Below are 17,935 nucleotides of genomic sequence, written 5' to 3' on the forward strand. Positions count from 1 at the left end.
GTAGGTAATTTTATCTTGAATAAAGCCCTGTTTTGAACTGGCTTTAAGGGTCTAATGTTGAGAATACGAATCAATCACCTGAATAGAAGGGGCTCAACCTTAAACTAGGACGACTGAGAATTCCAAAACTGTCAGATCAGTTTCATTTCTAGAGTGCAAAGATACGACAGGAAATACAGACTCTGGGGAACACGAATCTGTGTCTTAAAAAGAAAGACATAAATGTCTGGCTGTCTCACACAGGGCTCGTTCCCTCATCATCAGGATTTACCAAATTCACTCGTCCAGAGAACAACTGGACAGATTGCACGATTGTTCAGATAATTAAGAGATTTAAAGAGTACTTAACAGAGTCTTGATGTTAGTACATTTTTGTAGCAAAATAAAAATCCTAGTGGACAGAAGAAATGGAAGCGTGGGTTAAAATCTCTTTAATGTTCAACTATGGCCAGTTACCACTTGTGCTGCTGCTGGTATGATACTAATAGTCCACAACAGATTATGTGTGATATGAGGTAAGAGTGAAAGGATCATAATCCAAAATGTAAATGATGCAAAAACCACTCCTACTAGGAATCTTTGGCACTGGGAGGATGGACCTAGTGCCGTCTGCAGCACCAAGCACGCTGCAAGACCCAGCCACAATCCCACACACAGCTGGCTGACTTGGGAAAGAGAACCCATGTGGCCTTACTTTCAACCCACTGTCACTGCCTCCATTTGGACTGTTATTCTCATAACTTCCTTCAAGTAGAATCTAGAGGTCAAGCTCAGACCTGCCTTAGGAAGCTGGAGCAGCCGTCTGTCTCCCCACCAAGTCTCCCCCTGTCCCAGAAGGGGCCAGCCTTCTCCGACTCCTCCCAGAGGTGGGGAGGATGATAAAGGTAGGGTGACCAGAGAGCTTGCTGGCACCAGAATATTAAGTAGGGGAAATGCAGTCATACACCAAAGCTTTAATCGTACAGGGCAGGTGCTAACAGTTGAAAACCAGGCAGGTAGAGTCAGACAAATCGGAAACGTAATTAGTCAAAATGCAGATCTACTCGCAAGTCATGGGAGACACCCTGTCACAATATCACCAAGTCATGGTTATGGGTTGGATTGTGTCCCCAGAGAGATAGGCTGGAAGCTCTAACCCCTGGTACCTCAGAATAGGACCTATAGGTAACTGCAGATGGGATTAGTTCAGATGAGGTCAAACTGGATTAGGATGGGACCTACTCCAACGTCGGCTGCCCTGATAAGAAGAGGGAAACGTGGAGACACACTGCACAGGGGAGAATGCCATTTGGTGACAGAAGCAGAGCCTGAGGTGTCAAGGACTGCTGGCCAGCCAGCGGAAGCCAGGGAGAAGCAACCAAGGGTTGTCCCCTCAGAGGGCTCGTGGCCCTTCTAACACTTGATTTTGGACTTGCAGCCTCCTGAGCTACGAGACAATATATTTTTGTTGTTTTAAGCCATCTGGTTGTTACGGCAGCCCTAGGAACTGACACACTCACATTAAAGTATCTAAGATTCCAAAGTTGGGAAAATGACCATTCCATTCCAATGGTGGCTGAGCTTACCCCATTGTCTGAGGCCCTTTCCCCACTCACTGCCCCACCCCCACTGACCTCTGCGGCCTGGAGAGCCAGAGCCAGCATTTCTGCTCTAGAAGCTGGGACTTTTGACTTTTCATAATCAAAAATTTAAGTATAGTGGTAAGGCAGACAATCACTATACATATGTATATATTTGCTTTCCCACTCCTCTCCCTCCCAAGTCAGAGTTTTTATTCAAGAAACACAAACACTTACATTCTCTCAGTTTTGCTTTCCATACGATTTCCTCGGAATCCATTTCAACTAAAAGTAATTTGAACTCCACTGGTTGCTCCAAATACACTTCAATGTAACTTTTCAGTTTTAAGAGTGAACCATCCACAAATTCAATTTCCTTTAAAAGAAAGGATATTTTTTAATTAAAAAGTTGTATTAGTTAACAACATAAAATGCCAAGACAAAGAATAATAACAATTAAAAGTGGTTACTGCTTCCTTGCGTGCTAACTGAAATTTCCATCTTAGAATCCCACTCTTTCCTTTTCTTTTGCTTTTAGCCCTCCTTACTCCAGGCTCATTACAGCTTCCAGGCCCTTGTCTATTTTTCTAAAGCCTAATTTTGCAGCCTTCTCCTGATATCAATGTCTCACATTCCCAAACTGGAACATCAACTGCCCCTTCTGAAATACTTTTCAACTTCCGTGCCCTCTTTTTCCTTAGATCATTGTCCAACCTGGAATTGAGCCAACATTTATAAAACTAGGCTGAGCAGTTCAGCTCAGTGAGCATTCCCTCACTGAGTACCACCTTCTCCCAACAAATCGTTTTTGGATAACGAATCTCAGAGGAGCTTCTTAACTTGCCCAAGTCAACAAATGGGAAGAGGCAGACCAGGGATCGAATCCACACCTTCTGTCTACAAAGTGTGTGCCCCGACCCCCAGATAGCCCCCTGCCTTCTGCCTCCTCTGCTCCCCTCCAGACTAGCTACCAACTCTGAGGGAAAAATACATTCAAAAAACAAAACTCACTTAACTGCACTGAGCATCAGTCATAAACTGATGGCCTTGGCCTGTCCCTGCTGGCTCTCTTTCCCTTTCTGGCCCAACGCTCTGCCTTTGTCCTCACAACCTTCATAAGACCACCAGAGGTGGCCAACTCAACACCCGACTGCAGCCTCGCTCTTTCCACACTCCTCCATGTGCCCGCTCCCCCTGGGCCATCGGAGAGCTGAGCCTCAGCTCCACACTCCCTTGGCTGCATGTATGCATTTGAGCTTCCCTCCTCCAGGACAGCCCTGCCCTTCTCAGTGAGTTCCTCCACCCTTCAAGCCCGAAGGAAATGTCACCCCCAGAAACCCACTGCACTTTGTGTTTGCGGATTGTTTTTCCCACTAATTTGGAACCTTTCGAGGAAAGAGCGTGACCTACTAGTTTTTAAACTCTTAGCTTTTACCCTGGGGCTGACTTGTAATTGGGTACTTTTAATAAATGCCTGTTAATAATCAGATCATTAACAGTATAAAACTAATAAGAATGTCCAATATTTGCACAGTTTTACAACTTTCAAAGTGCCCCCAAGACCATTACTGCATCTGGTCCTTCAACAATCCTGCGAAACCATCCCCTTTTCTTGGAGGTCAGAAACATGGTTAAGAGATTTGCCCGAGAGCACACAACTAAGGGCAGGACTGGGCTACTGAAAATCCTCCAGCCATCTTTATAAGAAAGAACTCTTTGGGGGACCATGTCAATCCCCTCCCTGGATGAATTCACCCACTCAACATGTATTATCCCTTCTCCTCGTGGTTCTGAAGGATGGCAGTATATTACAATCACTTTGGGAGCTTTAAACGGCCCCAACACCCAGGACACTCCCAGACCAATCAAATCAGTGTTTTTTTAAAGCTCCCCAGGCCATTCCATCGTGCAGCAAATGCTGAGAACCCCTGCTCCAAGCAAACCCTTTAATTTTGACCCCACATTGCAGGCAGGCCTGCAGTCCGCCTTTTCTGAGTCTTTCAGAACTGCCAGCACTGGATTACTGGGTGGGGCAGAGACTCAACCGCTCAGATCCCAACAGCTGCCTGCCCCTTACAAAGACAGCATTCCCCTTGCCACATTTCCGCATCTGAGGTTTCCTCCTCCAGGATGGCCGCCTGTGGCATCGGGACTGGACGCTGGGGTCAGACTCGAAGTCGGAAAAGCTGTGTGACTTGGGCAAATCATCCACCTTCTTTGGATATTAGTTTCTTGAGCCCATTGCTGTGAGGTTCTAATGACAAAATGGCAGCTGGCATGAAGAGACTCTAAAACCTAAAGGCCTGTCTGCATTCTAAGATCAGAGAAGACAGTCTTAGCAGCCTGACTGCTTCTACAGGGGACTCTGCCACGGTGCAACACAGACCATTACAATTAGCTCTCACTTGCTTCACATTTCAATTTAATGGAGTCAAAACGTGGTTTCAACTTCTCATAAACTAGAAAACCATCAACCAAGCAAAAAGAGTTGTACAAAAGGAATTTCCACAGAGAATTCTAGATAGGCTATGACACACACCAGAGTGCACACTAAAAGTAAGTTTTAAAAATAACTGGGTCGAGGACTTCCTGGAAGATGGCGGCTTAGTAAGACGCGCAGATCTTAGTTTCTTCTCCAGGACACCTACTAGGGGAGTAGAAACGATACAGAAAGCGCCCAAAGCCACAACAGAGATAAAAAAGACAGCGTACCCCATCCTGGAACGGCTGGCTGGCTGAGAGAAGCAGCTCGGGTGAGATCGCCGAGGCGCGCGGGCCTTACCGGGCGGGGTGGCAAGCGGCCGGAGTTACTCCCTTCCCCCTTCCCGGGCCGGCTGGGAGAATTGGAGAGGCGGTCCCCTGAAACCAAGGCGACTGGCGCCCACACCACGCGCAGCCCCCGGACCAACTGAGAGAATTGGATCGGAAATCCCCAGCCCGCGGAGAACGGTGACGGGTGGGGGAGGCCCCCTCCAAACCTGTGACTCCCGGGGAACGTGCACTCTCTCGGGCGGGCCGCTGCCGCTGGCGCCCTCCCGCCACGCTTGTTGCCCAGGGCCGACTAGGAAATTCGGACGGGCTCTTTCCCTGGCTGCGGTGACCAGCAACCCTCCCTGCGTTCGGACCGAGGGCCGACTCAAGCCGCTTCGGCTAGCGAACCCCCAGGACGGCGAGAGTTTTCCAAAGTTTAAGGTCCCACAGCACCTTTTACTGGTGGGACCCGCAGACAAACGTGTGCCACGAGCGCCACCTACTGGGCAGGATAAGAAAAACAGAACCCAGAGATTTCACAGAAAAATATTACAACCTTGCTGGGTCCAACACCAAGAGAAATCTGAATAAATGCCCAGACGCCAGCAGCAGAAGATAACTGTCCACGCTCAAAAGATTGAGAATATGGCTCAGTCAAAGGAACAAACCAATAGCTCAAATGAGACACAAGAGCTGAGACAACTAATGCTGAATATACGAACAGAAATGGAAAACCTCTTCAAAAATGAAATCGATAAATTGAGGGAGGACATGAAGAGGACATGGGCTGAACATAAAGAAGAAATAGAAAAACTGAAAAAACAAATCACAGAACTTATGGAAGTGAAGGATAAAGTAGCAAACATAGAAAAAATAATGGATAGCTACAATGATAGATTTAAAGAGACAGAAGATAGAATTAGTGATTTGGAGGATGGAACATCTGAATTCCAAAAAGAAAAAGAAACTATAGGGAAAAGAATGGAAAAGTTTGAACAGGGTATCAGGGAACTCAAGGACAATATGAACCGCACAAATATACGTGTTGTGGGTGTCCCAGAAGGAGAAGAGAAGGGAAAAGGAGGAGAAAAACTAATGGAAGAAATTATCACTGAAAATTTCCCAACTCTTATGAAAGACCTAAAATTACATATCCAAGAAGTGCAGCGCACCCCAAAGAGATTAGACCCAAATAGGCGTTCTCCAAGACACTTACTAGTTAGAATGTCAGAGGTCAAAGAGAAAGAGAAGGTCTTGAAAGCAGCAAGAGAAAAACAATCCATTACATACAAGGGAAACCCAATAAGACTTTGTGTAGATTTCTCAACAGAAACCATGGAAGCTAGAAGACAGTGGGATGATATATTTAAAATACTAAAAGAGAAAAACTGCCAACCAAGACTCCTATATCCAGCAAAATTATCCTTCAAAAATGAGGGAGAAATTAAAACATTCTCAGACAAAAAGTCACTGAAAGAATTTGTGACCAAGAGACCAGCTCTGCAAGAAATACTAAAGGGAGCACTAGAGTCAGATACAAAAAGACAGAAGAGAGAGATATGGAAAAGAGTGTAGAAAGAAGGAAAATCAGATATGATATATATAATACAAAAGGCAAAATGTTAGAGGAAAATATTATCCAAACAGTAATAACACTAAATGTCAATGGACTGAATTCCCCAATCAAAAGACATAGATTGGCAGAATGGATTAAAAAACAGGATCCTTCGATATGCTGTCTACAGGAAACACATCTTAGACCCAAAGATAAACATAGGTTGAAAGTGAAAGGTTGGGAAAAGATATTTCATGCAAATAACAACCAGAAAAGAGCAGGAGTGGCTATACTAATATCCAACAAATTAGACTTCAAATGTAAAACAGTTAAAAGAGACAAAGAAGGACACTATATACTAATAAAAGGAACAATTAAACAAGAAGACATAACAATCATAAATATTTACGCACCGAATCAGAATGCCCCAAAATACGTGAGGAATATACTGCAAACACTGAAAAGGGAAATAGACTCATATACCATAATAGTTGGAGACTTCAACTCACCACTCTCATCAAGGGACAGAACATCTAGACAGAGGATCAACAAAGAAATAGAGAATCTGAATATTACTATAAATGAACTAGACTTAACAGACATTTATAGGACATTACATCCCACAACAGCAGGATACACCTTTTTCTCAAGTGCTCATGGATCATTCTCAAAGATAGACCATATGCTGGGTCACAAAGCAAGTCTTAACAAATTTAAAAAGATTGAAATCTTACACAACACTTTCTCGGACCATAAAGGAATGATGTTGGAAATCAATAATAGGCAGAGTGCCAGAAAATTCACAAATACGTGGAGGCTCAACAACACACTCCTAAACAACGACTGGGTCAAAGAAGAAATTGCAAGAGAAATTAGCAAATACCTCGAAGCGAATGAAAATGAAAACACAACATATCAAAACTTATGGGACGCAGCAAAGGCAGTGCTAAGAGGGAAATTTATTGCTCTAAATGCCTATATCAGAAAAGAAGAAAAGGCAAAAATTCAGGAATTAACTATCCATTTGGAAGAACTGGAGAAAGAACAGCAAGCTAACCCCAAAGCAAGCAAAAGGAAAGAAATAACAAAGATTAGAGCACAAATAAATGAAATTGAAAACATGAAAACAATAGAGAAAATCAATAAGGCCAGAAGTTGGTTCTATGAGAAAATCAATAAGATTGATGGGCCCTTAGCAAGATTGACAAAAAGAAGAAGAGAGAGGATGCAAATAAATAAGATCAGAAATGGAAGAGGAGACATAACTACTGACCTCACAGAAATAAAGGAGGTAATAACAGGATACTATGAACAACTTTACGCTAATAAATACAACAATTTAGAGGAAATGGACGGGTTCCTGGAAAGACATGAACAACCAACTTTGACTCAAGAAGACATAGATGACCTCAACAAACCAATCACAAGTAAAGAAATTGAATTAGTCATTCAAAAGCTACCTAAAAAGAAAAGTCCAGGACCAGATGGCTTCACATGTGAATTCTACCAAACGTTCCAGAAAGAATTAGTACCAATTCTCTTCAAACTCTTCAAAAAAATCGAAGTGGAGGGAAAACTACCTAATTCATTCTATGAAGCCAACATCACCCTCATACCAAAACCAGGCAAAGATATTACAAAAAAAGAAAACTACAGACCAATCTCTCTAATGAATACAGATGCAAAAATCCTCAATAAAATTCTAGCAAATCGTATCCAACAACACATTAAAAGAATTATACATCATGACCAAGTAGGATTCATCCCAGGTATGCAAGGATGGTTCAACATAAGAAAATCAATTAATGTAATACACCATATCAACAAATCAAACCAGAAAAATCACATGATCATCTCAATTGATGCAGAGAAGGCATTCGACAAGATTCAACATCCTTTCCTGTTGAAAACACTTCAAAAGATAGGAATACAAGGGAACTTCCTTAAAATGATAGAGGGAATATATGAAAAACCCACAGCTAATATCATCCTTAATGGGGAAAAATTGAAAACTTTCCCCCTAAGATCAGGAACAAGACAAGGATGTCCACTATCACCACTATTATTCAACATTGTGTTGGAGGTTCTAGCCAGAGCAATTAGACAAGAAAAAGAAATACAAGGCATCAAAATTGGAAAGGAAGAAGTAAAACTATCACTGTTTGCAGACGATATGATACTATACATCGAAAACCCGGAAAAATCCACAACAAAACTACTAGAGCTAATAAATGAGTACAGCAAAGTAGCAGGTTACAAGATCAACATTCAAAAATCTGTAGCATTTCTATACACTAGTAATGAACAAGCTGAGGGGGAAATCAAGAAACGAATCCCATTTACAATTGCAACTAAAAGAATAAAATACCTAGGAATAAATTTAACTAAAGAGACAAAAAACCTATATAAAGAAAACTACAAAAAACTGCTAAAAGAAATCACAGAAGACCTAAATAGATGGAAGGGCATACCGTGTTCATGGATTGGAAGACTAAATATAGTTAAGATGTCAATCCTACCTAAATTGATTTACAGATTCAATGCAATACCAATCAAAATCCCAACAACTTATTTTTCAGAAATAGAAAAACCAATAAGCAAATTTATCTGGAAGGGCAGGGTGCCCCGAATTGCTAAAAACATCTTGAGGAAAAAGAACGAAGCTGGAGGTCTCGCGCTGCCTGACTTTAAGGCATATTATGAAGCCACAGTGGTCAAAACAGCATGGTATTGGCATAAAGATAGATATATCGACCAATGGAATCGAATAGAGTGCTCAGATATAGACCCTCTCATCTATGGACATTTGATCTTTGATAAGGCAGTCAAGCCAACTCACCTGGGACAGAGCAGTCTCTTCAATAAATGGTGCCTAGAGAACTGGATATCCATATGCAAAAGAATGAAAGAAGACCCATCTCTCACACCCTATACAAAAGTTAACTCAAAATGGATCAAAGATCTAAACATTAGGTCTAAGACCATAAAACAGTTAGAGGAAAATGTTGGGAGATATCTTATGGATCTTACAACTGGAGGCGGTTTTATGGACCTTAAACCTAAAGCAAGAGCACTGAAGAAGGAAATAAATAAATGGGAACTCCTCAAAATTAAACACTTTTGTGCATCAAAGAACTTCATCAAGAAAGTAGAAAGACAGCCTTCACAATGGGAGACAATATTTGGAAATGATATATCAGATAAAGGTCTAGTATCCAGAATTTATAAAGAGATTGTTCATCTCAACAACAAAAAGACAGCCAACCCAATTACAAAATGGGAAAAAGACTTGAACAGACACCTCTCAGAAGAGGAAATACGGATGGCCAAGAGGCACATGAAGAGATGCTCAATGTCCCTGGCCATTAGAGAAATGCAAATCAAAACCACAATGAGATATCATCTCACACCCACCAGAATGGCCATTATCAACAAAACAGAAAATGACAAGTGCTGGAGAGGATGCGGAGAAAGAGGCACACTTATCCACTGTTGGTGGGAATGTCAAAGGGTGCAACCACTGTGGAAGGCAGTTTGGCGGTTCCTCAAAAAGCTGAATATAGAATTGCCATACGACCCAGCAATACCATTGCTAGGTATCTACTCAAAGGACTTAAGGGCAAAGACACAAACGGACATTTGCACACCAATGTTTATAGCAGCATTATTTACAATTGCAAAGAGATGGAAACAGCCAAAATCTCCATCAACAGAAGAGTGGCTAAACAAACTGTGGTATATACATACGATGGAATATTATGCAGCTTTAAGACAAGATAAACTTATGAACCATGTAATAACATGGATGGACCTAGAGAATATTATGCTGAGTGAATCCAGCCAAAAACTAAAGGACAAATACTGTATGGTCCCACTGATGTGAACGGACATTCGAGAATAAACTTGAAATATGTCATTGGTAACAGAGTTCAGCAGGAGTTAGAAACAGGGTAAGACAATGGGTAATTGAAGCTGAAGGGATACAGACTGTGCAACAGGACTAGATACAAAAACTCAAAAATGGACAGCACAATAATACCTAATTGTAAAGTAATCATGTTAAAACACTGAATGAAGCTGCATCTGAGCTATAGGTTTTTGTTTTGTTTTGTTTTGTTTTGATTTTACTATTATTACTTTTATTTTTTTCTCTATATTAACATTCTATATCTTTTTCGGTTATGTTGCTAGTTCTTCTAAACCAATGCAAATGTACTAAGAAATGATGATCATGCATCTATGTGATGATGTTAAGAATTAATGATTGCATGTGTAGAATGGTATGATCTCTAAATGTTGGGTTAATTTCTTTTTTTCCGTTAATTAAAAAAAAAAGAGAGAAGGGATAATTGGAGATGAAGGGATACAGACTGTACAACGGGACTGGATATAAAAACTCAGAAATGGACAGCACAATACTACCCAATTGTAATGCAATTATGTTAAAACACTGAATGAAGCTGCATGTGAGGTATAGGTTTTTTGTTTTTGTTTTTTTTGTTTTTTTTTCTTTCTATTATTGTTTTAATTCTTATTCTGTTGTCTTTTTATTTCTTTTTCTAAATCGATGCAAATGTACTAAGAAATGATGAATATGCAACTATGTGATGTTATTAAGAATTACTGATTGTACATGTAGATTGGAATGATTTCTAATTGTTTTGTTAATTCTTTTTTTAATTAATAAAAAAAAAAATGACAAAAAAAAAAAAAAAAAAAGAATAAAATACCTAGGAATAAATTTAACTAAAGAGACAAAAAACCTATATAAAGAAAACTACAAAAAACTGCTAAAAGAAATCACAGAAGACCTAAATAGATGGAAGGGCATACCGTGTTCATGGATTGGAAGACTAAATATAGTTAAGATGTCAATCCTACCTAAATTGATTTACAGATTCAATGCAATACCAATCAAAATCCCAACAACTTATTTTTCAGAAATAGAAAAACCAATAAGCAAATTTATCTGGAAGGGCAGGGTGCCCCGAATTGCTAAAAACATCTTGAGGAAAAAAAACGAAGCTGGAGGTCTCGCGCTGCCTGACTTTAAGGCATATTATGAAGCCACAGTGGTCAAAACAGCATGGTATTGGCATAAAGATAGATATATCGACCAATGGAATCGAATAGAGTGCTCAGATATAGACCCTCTCATCTATGGACATTTGATCTTTGATAAGGCAGTCAAGCCAACTCACCTGGGACAGAGCAGTCTCTTCAATAAATGGTGCCTAGAGAACTGGATATCCATATGCAAAAGAATGAAAGAAGACCCATCTCTCACACCCTATACAAAAGTTAACTCAAAATGGATCAAAGATCTAAACATTAGGTCTAAGACCATAAAACAGTTAGAGGAAAATGTTGGGAGATATCTTATGGATCTTACAACTGGAGGCGGTTTTATGGACCTTAAACCTAAAGCAAGAGCACTGAAGAAGGAAATAAATAAATGGGAACTCCTCAAAATTAAACACTTTTGTGCATCAAAGAACTTCATCAAGAAAGTAGAAAGACAGCCTTCACAATGGGAGACAATATTTGGAAATGATATATCAGATAAAGGTCTAGTATCCAGAATTTATAAAGAGATTGTTCATCTCAACAACAAAAAGACAGCCAACCCAATTACAAAATGGGAAAAAGACTTGAACAGACACCTCTCAGAAGAGGAAATACGGATGGCCAAGAGGCACATGAAGAGATGCTCAATGTCCCTGGCCATTAGAGAAATGCAAATCAAAACCACAATGAGATATCATCTCACACCCACCAGAATGGCCATTATCAACAAAACAGAAAATGACAAATGCTGGAGAGGATGCGGAGAAAGAGGCACACTTATCCACTGTTGGTGGGAATGTCAAAGGGTGCAACCACTGTGGAAGGCAGTTTGGCGGTTCCTCAAAAAGCTGAATATAGAACTGCCATACGACCCAGCAATACCATTGCTAGGTATCTACTCAAAGGACTTAAGGGCAAAGACACAAACGGACATTTGCACACCAATGTTTATAGCAGCATTATTTACAATTGCAAAGAGATGGAAACAGCCAAAATCTCCATCAACAGAAGAGTGGCTAAACAAACTGTGGTATATACATACGATGGAATATTATGCAGCTTTAAGACAAGATAAACTTATGAACCATGTAATAACATGGATGGACCTAGAGAATATTATGCTGAGTGAATCCAGCCAAAAACTAAAGGACAAATACTGTATGGTCCCACTGATGTGAACGGACATTCGAGAATAAACTTGAAATATGTCATTGGTAACAGAGTTCAGCAGGAGTTAGAAACAGGGTAAGACAATGGGTAATTGAAGCTGAAGGGATACAGACTGTGCAACAGGACTAGATACAAAAACTCAAAAATGGACAGCACAATAATACCTAATTGTAAAGTAATCATGTTAAAACACTGAATGAAGCTGCATCTGAGCTATAGGTTTTTGTTTTGTTTTGTTTTGTTTTGTTTTGATTTTACTATTATTACTTTTATTTTTTTCTCTATATTAACATTCTATATCTTTTTCGGTTATGTTGCTAGTTCTTCTAAACCAATGCAAATGTACTAAGAAATGATGATCATGCATCTATGTGATGATGTTAAGAATTAATGATTGCATGTGTAGAATGGTATGATCTCTAAATGTTGGGTTAATTTCTTTTTTTCCGTTAATTAAAAAAAAAAAAAAAAGAGAAGGGATAATTGGAAAAAAAAAAAAAATAATAACTGGGTCATTGTAAGAAATCAAAATCACTTAAAAATGTCATGGTGTGTACCATGAACAAGAATAAATCTAAAGGCAATTTGTTACCATAAACTATCTTTCAAACGCCTTCTGGTAAGAAAAGCCCAATATTCCTCAATAGTAACTCAACTGTCAACCTTTAATGCTCTGTGTGATTTAAAATTAAACGTAAGTTTTTCATTCCTTTGAAGCTAACATTGTTTGGGAAATTAAATTCAAGAAAATTTAAACCATATTGTAAAGGGAAAAAGACTGACTAGTCTACTTTTCCAATGGTTGTAGATTTATTTTTAAACTTAACACTAACTTTGGAATAAACTACAAATTTAACAAAACAATTGCCCTCTTTTAAAGAGGGAAATGGAAAATGAGAATTAAATGCATTATTTGAAAACCTAACAATAATACTGCATCTAAGAAATATACATCCCGGCCGCAAATCCAAGTTGGCTTTTAAAATCCGTACCTCTGGGGTAATTTCAGCATCTGGTTCGCTGATCAGTCTGTATTTCTTCCCGTTCTGCAGTAACTTCTGGCAAACAGGAGGCTTGTCGATTTTCATGAATTTCTTAGAGGAGTGCTTTACAGACTTGGAAATATCCTAAAGGTGGAATGAAGTCAGGCTGGGGTTTTTTAATTCATCAGCAACAACTGTAAAAATTGTAAGAATCCAAGCAGCATGCATGCCAGTTTGCATCACCTCCACTCCCTCCTACAAAATGACAGCACTGGAAGAAACTGCACAGCAAAGTGCCACAGAGGCCAAGGAGCCTTTCCCCTGCACTGCAGGTTCCTGGATCTCTGAATGTCCTTCTGCAAAAAACCCACAGCCAAAAGCAAAACATGTACCCTGTGTGGCAACAACAATTCTCTTGTAAGGGTGTGAGAAAATTAAACTGGCAAGAGCAACAGCTAGTTCCATCTCCCTACTCGGTATTATCGACAGCCCCTTCCAACATGAAAAAGCTAGAATGGCCATAAAGAGTGAGAGAAAGATCAAAGGTGATGGTGGAGAGTTACACTGAGAAGGTCGGGTTTAACAAACAAATATGATTGCTGATTCATTAAATTGATATTTCTTTTAGTCTCCAGTATCTTAGAGCAGTTAGAAGTGAAAACCTAAAATTGTAGAATTGTAACCCATACCAAGCTCTGAAATCTGTTCTACAACGAGTTGTGATGTGCTTTGAAATTTGTTGCTTTTTTGTGTGTATATTGTTTTTCACAGAAAAGAAAAAAAAAAGCCGACTGTGATGATAAAACAATATTTATTCCTTCTAACCTCCTATGTTCGGGAGCAGTTAGAAGGAAAACTATGAGAGAGGATCGTATGGTAGCCCATGACACACTCTGGGATCTGTCTTGTGATACTTGTTGAAGAGGGCTTTGAAAACTGGTGCTTTTTCCTTTCTTTGCTTTGTATATCTGTCATAATATACAATAAAAAATTTTAAAAAAAAATCAAAGTGGCACTAGCATTTTACATTGGTGTAATTACGTGCCTTTCACGTGAGCAGGGCAGACCAGGCTTGCAGGGCACAGCTCAGGGTTTCTCTACCCAGCACTTTACATCATCTTCACTCTGGTTCTCACCACTGCCCTCTGACCTGGCCCTAGAGGGGGACAGCGGCACCTCGTGGACTGCTCAAACGCCTCCGCGTGGTTAAAGTACGTGCTGGCCTGAGCTCGCTCGGTAAAGCAGCTGTGGAGCTGAATTTGGAATTTAGGTTTCCTGGAAGCAAAGTTCAAGGAGATCTTTCCCTATACAGGAAACACAGGCCCAAGGATGGTGTAAAAATAAAGCCTCAGCCGGGAAGGACATCCTGCCTCCACCGTGCTGTTCTCCCGGCTGTTGCCGTCGTCGCCTCCCCCGTGTTTGCTGGGATAATCAGCTCTTTCCCCCAGCTTACCAAGAAGTATGGGTACGGTCCTACTGATCAATTTATTTCTTAAAACACCAACCTCGTGAAAGAATAGTACCTATTCCAAATCTGTGCTCATCATACAGCAGAAGGGATTATTCTGATACGATCTGTAGTAGATTGAATCATGTCCCCCACATAGACATGACCATGTCCCGTAAATGGTCATTTGTAAAAAGGACCTTTGAAGAGTCTCTTCCGATAAGGCCAAACACAGTCAGCCTGGACCTTAACTCCTGTGGCTGAGGTTCCGATAAGCATATAGGAACTCCAGGCACAGGCAGAGAGCAGGACTGAGAGGAGGGGGTGGGAAGAGACGGATCTCCCCATCCGGGAAGGGCCTCTGAGAAGCCATCATGACACGGCTGCAGGCTCCAGGAGAAAGCATGGCCTGGCCGTGCCTTTCAGACTTCTAGCCTCCAAAACTGTGGGACAGTACATTTCTACTGCTCTGAGCAACCAGCGTGTGGAATCTGTCATTGCAGCCCTGGCTGACCAAGACCTCCCCTATGAAAACAGGGTTTCCCAGCTCAAAAGTATTCTCTTTAATGAGATTGCAGGAAGCATATTTTACTTTCTTAGGAAGAACCTCAAAACCTATTATTCAAGAATTTTTTTAAACTTAAATACATATCGCTAATGATAACCAGTATAACTTATTTTTAAAGCAATGCAAATACTATAGCCTAAAAACACTGGGAGTGGAGAGCTTAATATAAATTCTATAATTCACACTACAACTTATCAACAAGTACAGATTCTTATAGGTCAAATGCTTATTTTTTAAACTCATATCAAGCCCTCATTTCAAATCTGAAATATAGCCACTTGTTGTGTTCTGTACACTTTGCCTATTTCCATTCTTCATCCACCTCTATCCCCATTACAAATGTATTGAGAGCTGGCAAAGGTAATGATATGAAAGGAGCTTCAAAGACCACTATTCTAATTCATACAGAAGTTTTAAAAATGGACTAAACATTACATCTTTGTTCTATAGTCTAGAAAACCAGTTCTAAAAACCACTGTGAATATCTAAACCACCCTCTCTGAAGTCACATTGCCTTGCATACAATAGGTGCTTAATAAACACCAGCTGCTGTGGAACCCAGCCTATTAAACCAATGAACCATAGGCCAATTTTTACCAAAAAAGAAAAAAAAATTGTCCTAAAATAAGTTAACCAGTGATATCCATCTTTTTGGAAGAGCTTTAAGCTAAGGAGAAACTTCAAGCCATCCTCCACTTAACCCATTGTGCTGGTTTGAAAGGATGTATGTCCCCTAGAAAAGCCATGTTTTAATCTAAATCCCATTTCATAAAGGCAGAATAATCCCTATTCAATACTGTATGTTTGACTCTGTAGTTGGATCATCTCCCTAGAGATGTGATTTAATTAAGAGTGGTTGTAAGATGGATTAGGTGACGACATGTCTCCACCCATTTGGGTGGGTCTTGATAAATTTCCGGAGAATGAGAGCTATTCAGAGAGAGCAGAGCAGAACGACATAGCCACAAGAAGTAGAATCCACCAGCCAACGACCTTTGGAGATGAAGAAGAAAAATGCCTCCCAGGGAGCTTCATGAAACAAGAAGCCAGGAGAAGAAGGTAGCAGATGAGGCCATGTTTGCCATGTGCCCTTCCAGATGAGAGAGGAACCCTGACCGTGTTCACCATGTGCCTTTCCAGATGAGAAACTCAGTGTTCACCATGTGCCCTTCCACTTGAGAGAGACCCTGAAGTCCATCAGCCTTCTTGAATCAAGGTATCTTTCCCTGAATGCCTTAGATTGGACATTCCTATAGACTTGCTTTAACTGGGACATTTTCTCAGCCTTAGAACTATAAACTAGTAACTTATTAAATTCCCCTTTTTAAAAGCCACTCTGTTTCTGGTATATTGCATTCCAGCAGCTAGCAAACTAGAAAACCCATATATGTGGAAAACAGATGGTCTGAGCTGGATGATTAGGCAATGCTCTTCAAGGCCAGGTCTGCTATACTAACTAGCCCATCTGGAAAGTAATCCCATTTGCTCTCTTCTTGACACTGTTTACATGATTAAGCAACCACACTTCCTGGGTCTGGGGACTCTGCAAATACCCAGGCAATGATTGTACAACCTCAGGGGACGAGTTCCAACTTAGACCCAGAGTGGGGGGAACTGATATCAGTAGGGACAGCAGCTACCTAAATGTTTGAACACAAAATCTTTGACATCGATTATCTGTTTGCATCAGCCTTACCTTGATGAAAGACTCGTTATTGGTTGCTATGTAAACGCGAAAAGACAAAGATGGGTTGTGGTCGATGACTTTGTACAGTACCACGGCCCCGTGGTGGTACACTGCTTCTTCACTTTGAATGACAGGTCCCACAGGAGAGAGGGAGCTCACGTGCCATTTGACGTGGGTGGCAGAGTGATCCACCGTATATTCCAACGCGGCTCCGGAACTTTTAACATGGAACACTTTGAACGTCATATTGGCATCATGGTCTATTAAAATATGAAGGTGAATTAGTGTGCCGCGCTTCGCATGGGTTGCACACATACTCACGCACACACGCGCTCATTAAACTGCTAGCGAATGAGTACTTACGACCCAAGCAGAGGGAATGTGGAAACTGAATGGAGGTGAGAGAGGCTGGGTCACACTTAACATCAAACAAGGGCCCACCGACAACCCAGGGCTTAACGACAAGGTCCGCGTATTTGCTCCAGGAGAGAACGCAATACTTGATGTCCACTTTCCTGTTGACCTCAAATATCAGGCCAGTTTCTGTGCACTGGTAAACGCCCTCCGTGTCCACCTTCAGTCTGCATTGGACAGTAAAGGACACCTGTTTACTTGTGAATGGGTCTCTGTTGTTTGGCTGGAAGAGGGCACCTTAAAATCATTTAGGTTTTCAATTTAACTCAAAAGCATTCAGGAGACCCCGTAACATTTTGTAAGAGAATCACAGTCAATTGAAAAAAAAGCAAAGAACCTATCCAAGTAATTACATAAGATGTGTGACAAAGCTAGGCTGTTTTTGTGTTTTTCCTGCTTGGGGTTATTTTTATATAGAAAGTTAAACTACCGATATTAAGTCTTCTGTAGTCACAATTACTTACAAAAACTGTCCCCGGGAAAGGAGCCTGGGAGTCACTTGTTCATTGTGCTTCTGAGGGGGTAAAAAAATACATATATAAGATATAAGTACAGTTGTTTTCTTAAATAAAGCAAATGAGAGAATCATATTTTATAAATAAAAGCTACTTACATTTTCAGCATTACAGTGTTCACAGTGAGACTGGATTTTATGAAATTCTAAATGACAGAGAAAAAGTTTTATTTGTACAAATGCTGTGGTAGTTTGGAGCTGTTACGTAGCCCAGAAAAGC

The 17,935-nt window shown here is 40.5% G+C and overlaps 1 protein-coding gene across 1 annotated transcript in view; it reads right to left on the reverse strand.

The window, feature by feature from the left end:
• LOC143684193 (NACHT, LRR and PYD domains-containing protein 1b allele 5-like) overlaps positions 1 to 17,935 on the reverse strand; it is a 51,280-nt gene that overhangs the window by 8,714 nt on the left and 24,631 nt on the right. Inside the window, exons 7-12 of the mRNA XM_077160908.1 lie at positions 17,815 to 17,861; positions 17,666 to 17,715; positions 17,151 to 17,368; positions 16,797 to 17,047; positions 13,095 to 13,229; positions 1,797 to 1,935 (exon numbers count right to left, since the gene is read on the reverse strand). Coding sequence (XP_077017023.1) covers positions 1,797 to 1,935; positions 13,095 to 13,229; positions 16,797 to 17,047; positions 17,151 to 17,368; positions 17,666 to 17,715; positions 17,815 to 17,861 — 840 coding nt within the window. The remainder of the gene's footprint in view (positions 1 to 1,796; positions 1,936 to 13,094; positions 13,230 to 16,796; positions 17,048 to 17,150; positions 17,369 to 17,665; positions 17,716 to 17,814; positions 17,862 to 17,935) is intronic.

The sequence above is a fragment of the Tamandua tetradactyla genome, chromosome 5, assembly GCF_023851605.1.
Source record: "Tamandua tetradactyla isolate mTamTet1 chromosome 5, mTamTet1.pri, whole genome shotgun sequence".
Taxonomy (NCBI): domain Eukaryota; kingdom Metazoa; phylum Chordata; class Mammalia; order Pilosa; family Myrmecophagidae; genus Tamandua; species Tamandua tetradactyla.